At 37.3% G+C, this 12,568-nt stretch overlaps 1 protein-coding gene across 5 annotated transcripts in view; it reads right to left on the reverse strand.

Annotated features, from left to right (window-relative positions):
* Positions 1-4,703: 4,703 nt before the first annotated feature.
* GHR (growth hormone receptor) overlaps positions 4,704-12,568 on the reverse strand; it is a 119,584-nt gene continuing 111,719 nt past the window's right edge. For all 5 annotated transcript variants that reach the window (XM_086867048.1, XM_086867049.1, XM_086867050.1 and 2 more), the window contains 3 exons: positions 10,580-10,670; positions 7,750-7,819; positions 4,704-7,491 (listed from right to left, as the gene is read on the reverse strand). In XM_086867048.1, the coding sequence (XP_086723174.1) occupies positions 6,529-7,491; positions 7,750-7,819; positions 10,580-10,670 (1,124 nt within the window). In that variant the 3' untranslated portion in view covers positions 4,704-6,528. The remainder of the gene's footprint in view (positions 7,492-7,749; positions 7,820-10,579; positions 10,671-12,568) is intronic.

The raw sequence follows: 12,568 nt of genomic DNA on the forward strand, positions 1-12,568 counted from the left end.
AGCCTGTTCCACTGCTTTGTTGGGTAGACTGGTATGTACTGCTCACAAAATGGAAAAGCCCCTCTTATTATCATTAGAGTCTGAGACCTCTGCAGTCATTTAGCTGGTCAAAACAACGCTTTTGTTTTAAAAGTTTCAAGCAGGAGGGAAAGCTTTAATTTCTAGCACAGCTTGTTTTTCTTTTTCTGGCACAGATTTTTTTTCATAGGTCACAGAATCATAGAATGGCCTGGGTTGGAAGGGGCCTTAAAGGTTGAGTAGTTCCAGCCCCCTGGTGTAGGCAGTGATGCTTTTTGCTGGGTCAGGTTACTCACAACTCCATCCATCCTGGCCCTAAAGACTTGCAGGGGTGGGACATCCACAGCTTCTCTGGATATGTATATATCTATGGCAGAACAGAAATCAAATACCTAAATAATTTAACTACATTAAAACAAAAGTTTAATCTATGTGACAGGGAACAGACTGTCTATCTATATTCAGTTATTCTTGTGCCCTGAGTTCTTCAGTAGTCAAGTATTCTTCATTAGAGTGTATCAATGGCATCCCTTTGGAACCACTTCCAGAAAGAATGTAATTATGGAAAACCAGATTCTTGATTTGGCTGAAAATCTTGAAGTCATGAGTACAATTTTATTTTCAAAAGATTTTCAGTTTTCAAATTACTGTTTACTATTTATACTGCATGCATGTCAGCATTCCAATCATGTCAAAACTCTGTCCTGCAAGACATGGTGCAAGCTACAAAAACTCCCAGTCTTTTCTTGGAAGAATTTAACAGATATTCTATTAACTTTAAATAGGATATGACAAAGATGACTGATGAATCTAGTCATCAGAGATCAAGAATAATAGAGAAAGGAGAATGAACTCAAGAGAAGTAATTGTGTTGCTTCCTGGCTTTCTAAGTAATCTCACATGTATTCCTGTGGCTTCCCCTCGACATTGGATTTATCTTTCTGTTGAATGCTGATGGGTCAAACCATTATAATTTCAATTTTAAGCACAAATATAACAATTTTAAGCACAAATTATAACAATTATAATCTTACAATTTATTTATAATTCTGGATCTCTTGGATTTTTAAAATAATACTGAAATTTTGACCTAGTTTTCTTGTACACCTAAAAAAACCAGGGTGGTAGCAAATGTTTAAACCATGCAAACATCTGACAAGGAGCATATTATCTGAAATACATTTCTCTGAAGTCACAGAATATTCTGAGCTGGAGGGGACCCAGAAGGATCACCAACTCTAAAGTGAATGCCTGATACAGGGATAAAACCTACAATCTCAGTGTTTTTAGCACCATGCTCTAACAGTACACCATAGGATGTTTTGTTAGTGAATACATTTTCCAGTGATTATCAAATCTTGTCTTATTGATCCAATTGGAAGCTGTCCATTTAGATGATATTTTCTTTGTTTTACTTTTTTCTCCATTGGTTTTTACTCCTTCTCCTATGGATGTTAAACAGCTGCAGGCAGTCTTGTGAGAAAGGAATACTTGTGCCTTGTGGATAATTTACTACATCATTCCCTGTGGAATCAGGAAAACTTGTAAAGACACTTGTCTATTGTATTTCTATTTCTGACAGTGCTCAATTTCAGTGCCAAGCTGAAAGCATGCATTTTGCTTCCAAATAGTCATTTAATACCTTCCTCAATAAAGTAAATTCAGAAGGTTGTTGTAATTCATTGGTGATTGGTAAAAATCAGCTAATTCCAAGCCTGAGCCTTACTATTCAAGGAACATACATTTATCTGGCTCAAAGAATTAGTTCCTGAAGGAGTTTTCCATTCAGAAGGGCAAGGTTGGTATTTCCTCTGTAACCTGAGACTGTAGCACTGTACATGCTACACAGATAGCTGCTGGGAAATAGATCTGAAAAGTTTTAGTATGAGGAAGTTAACTGACACTGCATTCTTGTTCTATAGTTTATGTCTTTCTAGTATAATATTGTAAAGGTTTCATATTCAAGGGAAATAATATATAAAAATATATAAAAAAGTAACAAAAGACAAATCAGTTTCCTGGCATGTCTAAGTCTCAGCTGTCTGTTATGGGAAGATTTCACTTCATTCAGTACAAGCTTAAAAGCAGTCCAGGGACAGTAGTGGAAGCATCATTTGTAGCATTGTGAGGGGAAGCTATAGGAAGCTGTAAAGCAAGCATAAGCTCTTCAACTTTGCTCTTACTCCCACTTAGCCTTGTGCAGACTTTTATTTCATCCAGTGTTTAGAGGGGAGTTCACCTATTCTCTTACAAATTACCACACGATGTGTGATGATCTGCTTACTCAGACTAATTTCAGGAAGCTAATGTATCATTATTCAGCTGATTTTCATATATTAGTATAAAGAAGCTTATATTATGCAAGAGAAATACCAAATACTGTAGTGATAAAAATTAAACCTTTCAAACAGCATGCCAGTTTACTAGATGCATCGATTTTAGTAACTGCATCTGCTTACCATGTGACTGCTGGCAGCTGTTCTGCTATGCCCGTTTCTCTGACACCACTGGTAGTTTCTCTTCTGCTTCTGAATGTTTCCTACTCTAATAGCCCTAATTAGAGAAGATAAGGAAGCACTTGCTCAATACAGTTATGCCATAGTGTCTAAGTAGTATACTAATAACAGAAATGGATTTGGATTACATCTTGCTTCTGTGTGGCCTGAGGGCATGGTTTCCATGGCAGTTAAAGCACTGACTGTGTATGCAATTAATAGTGATTAGTCAGAGAGAAGAATTTGTACTGTTAAATTACATTTAGACAGAGTCAGTTCCATGAGAGAACTACATCCACTCGTACCTCCTCAAAGTCAATTGATGATAAAAGATAGTTAAATTCTTACCAATTTCACCATCTTGGTGAAATAGATATTCTGTGTTAAGCTGAAAAATTGCTATTGCAAAACGAAGATTCTGTAGTGCTTTCATATCTTCCCACCACGCAAGTTTGCATTTCTTCTTTAATAAAAAGAGTATCAGGCTCCAAACATTTTCTCCCTTCTCGTCTCAGATCAGGTAGTGTGCATCAGGCACTCCTGTTTTGTGTCTGGTAATGGGCCCTACAGCTAGCAAATCTCAATGCAGCAAAGAAAGATGCCTGTGGCTAAAGTCATATGGTTTGAAGTTTCTCTTTGAACCAGAGAATTACTTCTCATTCTTATAACTAAGATGATGCATATGTAATTATATATATACTAAACTGTATATGACAGTAAATTGTTCCCAGCAGAGACTATCATCATTAAATTGAAGCATTTCTAAAATCACGGCAGGTCTAAAGAGCACTCAACTGTTCTTTAATACTCCATTTTAAAATAGAAAATATACCTTTGATAATGTTAATTTTCATTCAGACTGAACAGCTCTCATAATCTGCTGATTTCACTTCCTGTATCATAAGTCAGAAAAAAATATTTCACCCTAAGTGGTAAAGAATAGTAGTGTATTCATTATGTTTGACAAAATTATTTATCTTAGTAGAAACTGCTATAGATGCTTTTTTCAGTTTCTTGTTAACACTAAGCCTTGGAAATTTACATTGTCTTTGACGGATAAAAAGAGGCTCAAATTCAAACTTTTCCAAACCAAGGTGGCTTCTTGCTGATTCTGCCAGGTAATCTATGAACAAAGTGTCATTCTAAGGAAGGGAACACATGCAGGCAGTTTACATACAGGCTGGCCAATATGTTTGAGATGGGCTTTAAAGTGAAGGACTTTGGGGTAGGATTCAACATGGCAAAGCTCACACCATTGCATTAGGAAATAGACCAGGCCAACCACAGCAGTGGTGAATGTTCCCTAGATGCCTTCAAAGGTAAGAACCAAAAGGTCAGTCATGGGAGGTGTGTGTGTGTGTTTGTGATAATTCTCCTTCAACCCTCCTGGGAGACTGCCATGCCCACTTACTCCCTGGAATGCTTGTAGGCCAATGCATGCAGCATAGGGAATAAAAAAGCCTTCTATTATGTAATGCTTAGCTGGGTAGATGAGGGGAAAGCAGTGGATGTTGTCTGCCTGGATTTTGGCAAAGCTTTTTAACTGTCTCCTGTAACATCCTCACAGGAAGCTCAGGAAGCACAGGTTGATGAGTGGACAATGGGGTGGGTTGAGAATTGACTGGCAGAGCTCAGAGGGCTGTGATCAGCAGTGCAGAGTGCAGTTGGAGGCCTGTGGTGTTCCCCAGGGGTCAGTACTGGGTCCAGTCTTGTTCAGCTTATTGATCAGTGACCTGGATGAAGGAACAAGCTGGCAGATGGCACAGGACTGAGAGGAGTGGTTGATACACCAGGAGCCTGTGTGATACCTGGACAGGCTGGAGAGTTGAGTGGAGAAGAACCAAATGAAGTTCAACAAAGGCAAATGCAGGGTCCTGCAGCAGGGGAGGAAGAAACCCATGCACCAATACAGGCTGGGGACTAGCCCATCAATCACAGGATGTCCAGGCAGCACATAAATGGGCCGGCTAAACTGGTAACATGTCTTGGCCAGCTCTGGGTACAGTATGTCCTATCTCTCCACACACATGCATTAGTGAAAACACTGATCCATAAGGCATTGTTTCTGTTCTAAGGAAAGTGGCTTTATGCTTTATTCTACAAGAAATATTTGATTTCTCCTAAGAAAATATCTATTTTCCATTAAAAAAATTAATAATCTGCAAAAAAACCACACTGTGTCCAGACAAATGAAAGACAATACATTTATTAAACTTTGAGAAAGACAAACAAACACTAACATAGAGAAAGTTAAATAGAGACTGAAAGACACGTTTTCTGACCGGCATATCATGGCTTGTGTGACCAGTAAGTACCAAAATGACATTCTGAGTTTGACTGAGGTATTTAACTATTTTTGGCAATAGAAACAGAGTAAGAAACTTCTTTCAAACACACACATAGGCATTACTTGCATTAGTGTCTATCATCTATGAAATTTTATATGAAACTAAATAATGTAGCTGTTAGAAAATTATAGCAGCAAATTAGCAGAATATCTAATGCACATTTACCATAAAGTACGTGCTAAACTTAAAAATCCCACCCAGTAGTTGGGCCCAGTTGTGTAGCACTTGGTCACAAATAGAGCATCAGTTCTGTTGGAGACATAAGCAAGACCCGAATTTTGCTGCATATCATACACTTCTGTTCAGGTCAGAGTAAAGAAATGAATGTTCCTATTTGCTTTCTGAGAAGAACCCTGCTGTGATGAAATCATGGCCTAGGAAGGTAACTCCTGAAACAGTTTATAATAACTGTTAATTGCAAAGCTCTATCAGGTTCTTAACATATGCAAGAACAGAGAGCTTCCCCACCTTTCCTTCTGAAAGTCCGCCTAACACAGTCAGAGGAGATGCTGTTAGGCTGCAAAAACAAAAACCACGTTTGAACAATACTGCACTTGATCCCCTTGTTCCACTGAAGTATTTTAATCCTGTTATATCTTTAAAAATTAACTGCTGGCTAACTTCTGAAGTCCTTAATTTTTTTTATAAAGACTTTATGTGGCACAGACTAATAAATGTAGTGATACCTTTGGCTCTGGAAGGGCTTCAGAAGTTGGTCAAATATGAAGCTACTATGCTGCTAAGTTATCAGAGCTTATTCACATGTTCTCAAAAATTTTCAGTGAAAGTTTAGTTGCACAGTGTTTAATACTGTGGTCAACAAGATTTTACATAAAAAAGTGTATTATTATTATTAGCATTAACTAGAATCTGATGAAGAACATAATAATTTGCCCAAGTATGCTGGATATTTTAAAATTTTACACAGAACTTTAAATTGCATGTTTATTTCTATACTAGTTACTGCAAGAAAGTAATAGAATCAGTTGCTTTTAAGTTCCTACAATATTTTCTATTTTTTCTACAGGTTTTTTTTGAGGTATAAAATGGCTCTGTAAAAATCTATTTTTTCTTTTAGCTGTGAACAAAATTTTAAAAACCCAGAAACTCCTTTTTAGGACTGCAGCAATTACATCACTTAAATGGGTCACTATAATTGAACTGTATTTAACTGTATAGTATTTAGTGTAATAGAAAACATTTATGGTTTTATGACCAAAGTATTAAAATATATTTTACCAATTTATGTAAATCAAAATAGACTTAGTCAAGGTATTTTTTGTGTTTTCACCTATATGATCAGTTCCAAATTATTGATATAAAGATCTCTGCCAACAGCAGTTTTTTCTAAATTCTTACACTTTTAACCACCTGATTTTTAACTTTATCAAAATGCACAATTTACTGTACATTAAACAGCAATTTCAAGGCTTAATTTCACAAAAATCAACACCCACAAGAACAAGAACAAAACAGCCTCAAGACAAATTCACAGATAATATTTACAGAACACAATAGGAATATTTTGATGTATATTTTAGGCTGCAACATTTCAGATAAAATTATAAGAACCAGAAAAAACTTTTAGACTTCATTTTGGTTTCAGCATACAAGCCCCAAACTGACTCTCTGCTGTGAAACACTACACACATCAAATCAATGAAGAGCTATGGCATGATTTTGTTCAGCTGGTCTGTGCTCACATAGCCACAAGACACGTTGAATTCCTTGTCTGGCACCGGCAGCGCGGTCGCATTGAGCACAAGGCCTTGTGGAGACTGAACGATGTGGATTGACGTATAGTCTGCGACAGGCAACTCTGAGCTTGGGGGTGCTGCTGTTGAAGCTCCAAGATTGGCAACAGTAGTGGTAAGGCTCTCTGTGGTGAAGTAGCCGTCTTCATTATAGCCTTGTTCTGGAACACGTGGCTCATTCTCTTCATGGGAAGTCACAGCAATGCATTTTTTCACATCTGCCTCACAGAAATAGGTGTTGTCCATGGTGAAATTTTGTTCTGTGCAGCCTTCGTGCTGTGTTCTCCCCAACTTGGATTTCTGCCCTGGTGAGAGTACAACCCTGCCTGCTGGAGTGATATCACTCACTTGAGCATAGAAGTCCGTACTTGTCAGTGAATTCTGGTTGCTTATCTGGGTATGGACTGACGGACGGGGTGACTCAACGCTGTCTCCAAAGGGTGCCCACAGGTGGCTGTTTTCAGACTGAGTATTCCTACGCTGGCGTTGTGGGTCTGTGTTGGCCAGGTTTGGAAGTGACTCATCATTATCTTGTCTGTCAAGGCACAAGAGATCCTCTTCTTTTTCAGTAGCCTTTTTGAACTGATCGCTATCAGAGGTGGCATCACACGTGTCACTTGCACTGAAGTCTGTCTCTGGAATATCCGGTTCACAACAACTGGCCCGTCCAGAATCATCATCCTTTGCTCCCAAGCAACCGTGAGATTTCAGATGATCTTCACTCAGGAGCCTGTCAGTGTCTGAGGCTCTGTTCTTCTCATCAGGGTCTTCTATGTCCAGCTCAATAAACTCAACCCACAAGTCATCGCTGTATAGCTGTGTCTTGTAGTTGTCATGGCAGGCTAAGATGGAATTCACTTCCTCTAGCTTTCCTTTCTACAAAGCAAATAAAAAAGAATTTTATAAAGGCATTAATACAAGTGCTTGTGCTTTTTATGGTATTAACTTACATAAAGATGGCTGTAGTTATGTAATAATTACAAAGGGATTAAAAATTATTTAATGCAAACTAATTCTATGGCAATTTCCCAAATGTCAGAATTTTCTTCTACAAAATTTTTCTGCCTGGGACAACAGTTGTCATCTGCTACTACTGCAGAGATTCTCAGCGTAGATTTTGGAGTTCAATATTACCTTCAGAAGATCTGGGTCAATCCCTTTAATCTTTGGAACTGGCACAGGAGGAAAAATAAGCATTTTTATCCTGGAAAAAAAAAAAAAAAAAAGAGGCTTTTGATTTACAGTTGTCTTTTTCGAGGAATTTAAAAGACAGGCTTACATTGCATTTATGTTTAATTACTTCAAAACCTAAATGTTTGAAATTGACATTTCAAATACTCCTAAGGAAAAGAAGTAATGTTTTCTCTCACGGCAAATTAAGAAATAACTTTCCTGCAAGGTTCCTTTCTGAAATCACTTAAATTTATGTGGAAATCCGTTTTGGAGTCTGGTCTTTGACAAGTCAATGCTGCATAGAAAGAGAATAGACTCCTAGAGCTCTGTCAATAGATTCCCTTTTTACATACTTTTCAATGGAACCTGATACAAACCTCAGTATGTGGTGACTTTTCCAAATTTTTTTCAGGGACACAATAGCCTTGCATGTGCCCAATAAATTTAAATAGGGGAACAAAGAATGGGAATTGGTGGAAAGAGTGAATTACTCTACAACTTTAAATAAAAATGAAAAACATCTGCAAAAATTTAGGCTAGTATTTTGCCATCTCTATGACAGTTCTGCTTTTTGAATTATTGGTGCAGCAAGTAATATATAATTAAGGCAGGCGTTTACACTTGTAGAGAAAGGTCTAGTAACTTGCTTGGGTATTTGCAGGCTGTGGAAATACATATTATTCTAATCCTTCATAAAGTGCATTCCTAATTTTTAAGGGGACCAAAAAACCCTCCAAACCAAACCACCCCCTCTGCCCCCCCAATTCTAATAGAAGGATGATTTTCCCTTGATAATAATCCAACAGTAGCTGGTCATGCCTATCTCTTCCATTTTACCTCCCTGCTTCTTTTGCCAACAGATAAACAAAAGGAAAATTCAAATTTCTCTTTATACTAGGTTAACAGCAGAAATTAAGAAAACAGTAGGTGGTAGATACAAATCCAAATATTAGTTTTTCTTCCTTTTTAGTGACCTTGGTGAGGTCCAGAGAGGGTCATAGAAATCTTAAAGAGTGCTTAGAGAGAAATTTAGGCACCTTTGGCTTAACCATGGCATATCAAAATTCCTCATATGTTTCTGGTTATGAGCAGATCCTCAGTGTTCTGCCCAACAAGCCTAATGAGAGCCAGAAATCCAGTAATTTTCCACCTAATTTTCCATCCCTGGGGAGGCAGTGTGAACTGGTTGGGCTATCAGGGTTAGGACTTGTGCTTTACAGTTGAATCCACAAATCAGGTATTCTGTCAGGACTGGGCATTGCTTCTAATGAAACAGACAAAGAATTTTACCACTCACTGCCTGGAGAAGACATTTGTGAGGGAGAACTATACTCTGCTCTTTTCTTAGCCTAGCATTATTCAAGCTTTCATCTCTCAACTCTAATGACCTAAACCTATGGCATCTGTCCTAGAGAGACTCGTTCAGAGCCTGTGAGATCAGAACTGAGGAAAATATGAATTGGTATCTTTCAGAATCAGGAGGAAACCAAGCCTGGACATTTTGCATTATGGAAAACCTATGCAGGCTGGTTCTCTGCAGAATACATTGCCATTCTGGACCACTACATGGTCCAGTTTGAAGGAAAGGGCGTAAACCCACAGTCCAGAAAGGCTTTCCATCTGGAGGTCCTCAGTGGAGAAAAGCTTCTTCCAGCATTCATGATTAGCATGGAAGGTTATTTATAAACTCTGATCAGAAATATGCTCCAGACCTCAGGATTTTCTGAGACTATGCCACCCCTTGTTTAGTGTGCTGCCCTTAGCTCCTGGTGCCACATGCATATTGCTCCATTCTGACGCATCAGGCTTTTGTCATGAATTTTATCAGGAGCCTTGCTTTTAAATCTGGGATTGGGATGCTATTGCAGAAAATGGCTTCCTGAATTTAAACCCTGTCAAACCATGGAGCTTGCTTAAATAGAAGACTACTGCTTAATGAAAAAATATTTTTTTTTAGATCTGCTCCAAATGTACCATATTGTTTTAATTGCAATATGTGAAATGAAATTTCACCATTTGCTGGTAGGTGCAAAACTACTCAGTGTTCATTTTCAAAGTGTACATACACCACTGACAACATGTGTCTGTGCACCGGGTCTTAACCATGGTGTTACTCCATAGTGTACAGCAGAACTTATATGACATCCAAGTTGAATTCTGTCAAAACTTATTCCTGGAAACACATATTAGGGGATTAATTAATTTTAAGACCTGTCATTTTATGTATGTTTCATTCTTTCATTTTTGTATATGACACAATTTTGTGATTTTTATGAACAAAGCAATTCAAAATTGTTTCATTTCATTCCTGTTGTATACAGGAGCAATTTATTCACAGAGACCAAATATTCCCCTATGACTCAAGCTCTTTCCTTGGCTTCAAGGAAAAGTTTAGTGGGGTAGAGTTTAGTGGAATGGTCTAAGAACAAAATCAAATACATAGACATAGGTTTGTATGAAACTTTTGAACAGCATGTGAATAAAAAATAGTATGTACAAAATTTGAGTGAACTAAAAAACAAGCCCCATTCAAAGCCTAAGTAGATCAATCATGTAAATTCTGCAGAATAAAATGTACTGCAGTCAAAGAGGAAGATAAACATAATCATATTTCCCTTGCTGAAGGCCCCATACATACTAATTCCAGTTATATGTAGTTTACAAGAATGGACAAAAATGTCCAGAATGGTTCCTAGTCCCCCAAATTTGAAATAATTGAAAAATATTTTTTTATTTTTTATTTATTTTTAAGCTACAGGTACATAAAATCCAACAAATAAAAAGTCTCTACCTTGGTTGTTTAGACAGCATGATTGAGATCACTGTTACAGCCAGCCCACACACTCCAAAGACAACAACTAAGAACCATGGAAACTCAACTTCTGAAACAACAAAACATGAACATATAAATTTTTGTTACTTAAATGTGAAAGTTCTGTGTTCAGCAGAAATAAAAATGGGCTATTGTTCTAGTTTTGGACAGCACTTGGAGGTTCTCTGATACCACCTCATGTCACTGCCAGGGGAGGAAAAAGGGACTCCCTGGTTTCCAAGAAGAAGGGTGTGACTTCTGGCTGAAAAAAGTGGTGGCACTGCTGCTTGTTGTCTCTGCAGTGAGCATCTCTCACTCAGAGGGTGTGAACCACCCTCTCTTTTTTATACTTTTGCTATTAATATTGTTGCTTTTACTGTTTGTTTCCTAATCTCATTGCCATTTCCAGTAAACTGTTTGTATCTCAACTTGTGATATTCGCTTTTTGTGTCATCAGTTCTCAACTCCTTCCCACTGGAGCAGAAAGGGGAAGGGGGGAACTGAGTGGGGTGTGGTTTGGGAGAGTCTCAGTCGCAGCACTGAATTGGGAAGCATCATTCCTAATCCATGGCAGCTTTTGGTCTCAGCAGTTTCCATGCATGTACAGGTCCACTGAGACTCCTTGCTATATCAGATTGATTTCATAAATCTAAACAAGATCTTAATAAAGATAATGTCTATAGCAAAACCAGCCATGAGGAACATTCTGCCTGCTTGGAACATGGTATCAGTAGTCCTGAGGGCATAGAATGCCACAGACCATGCTACTACTTGTTCATCCAAGCTGAGAGAACATTACTAATAACACACAAAATCACAACCAAACTATTTTTCTCTCACAAAAACTAAAATATGGCGGTGTCAAAAAACATACTACTTCTCTTTCTAAAGGCTGGACATTAATTATGTTGTGTACCAACTGAATCAACTGAAAAAAGCCTCTTTTATTTACCTTGCATGTGGCTACAAAGAATTTAGAAATTAATTGAGAAATGCAATTTAGTAGAAATGAAGAACCATGCTGATAAATGAGACATTATCTTAAATACTAGCAATTATTCTTAATATGACCTTTTAAATTACAAATCAGAGAGAATTTTTTTCCTAGCTGTAGTCTTAGGTTTTTCTCATTTTTTTTTCATAATTTTAAATTTCCTACAAAGATTTCACTCCTACATTTTTGGGCCAAGGAACATTGGACAGAAAGTGTTAGAACTCTATATATGATCATAAATGACTTTTCAGAGAAAAAACAAGAAGTTCAGGTACAAGTTTGACCCCTGTGTTCCCATTTCAGATTTTGACCAGACATGCTTTCAAGCATCAATAAAATCCTATATGGATATGTCTGTGTTAAACAGGTCTCTATTTTAGTAACTCACTGTCATGTCAGAGAGATGAGCAAATGTCCAGCTCCTTCAAGAAGTTAGAACATTGCATTAGAAGACTTTAAATTATTAATAAATGAAATATCTCTAAAGTTTAATTCTGTGTTCCTTAAAGTGATATATGAAAGAAGCAAAAATAAATTCTCAATCAAATTAGCTCACTGCTGCTGTGTGAGGTTTGTGGATTTTGACCACCTTGGAGAATCTGAGTTGCAGTGACTGAAGAAAACTGGCTGTAGGATGGCCATAGATTTTCCTAGTATTTCAGTTTCATTCATATGAAAACCCTGACCACTTAATGTGAATGGGGTTAATAAAAAAATGCCACATGTACAGAACATTAACTGTTCTTATAAATTAGAAATGAGAATAATAGAAGAGCTAAAAAGGAGAATCTAGCAAGATTTTGAAAGATAAGAGTTACAGGTTGTTTTATGTAACACCTTCATTAATACCCTGGAAAATGATGTGAAGCAGCTTGTTAAAATTACTTTGAAGACTTAATTTAGTAGTTCAGACCTAAGAACACTTCTGAAAAAGGCACTGTCTCATTCCTTCGTAAGAAAAAATGTGATTCTCA

This window comes from Cyanistes caeruleus, chromosome Z (genome assembly GCF_971803275.1).
Source record: "Cyanistes caeruleus chromosome Z, bCyaCae1.hap1.1, whole genome shotgun sequence".
Classification (NCBI taxonomy): Eukaryota; Metazoa; Chordata; class Aves; order Passeriformes; family Paridae; genus Cyanistes; species Cyanistes caeruleus.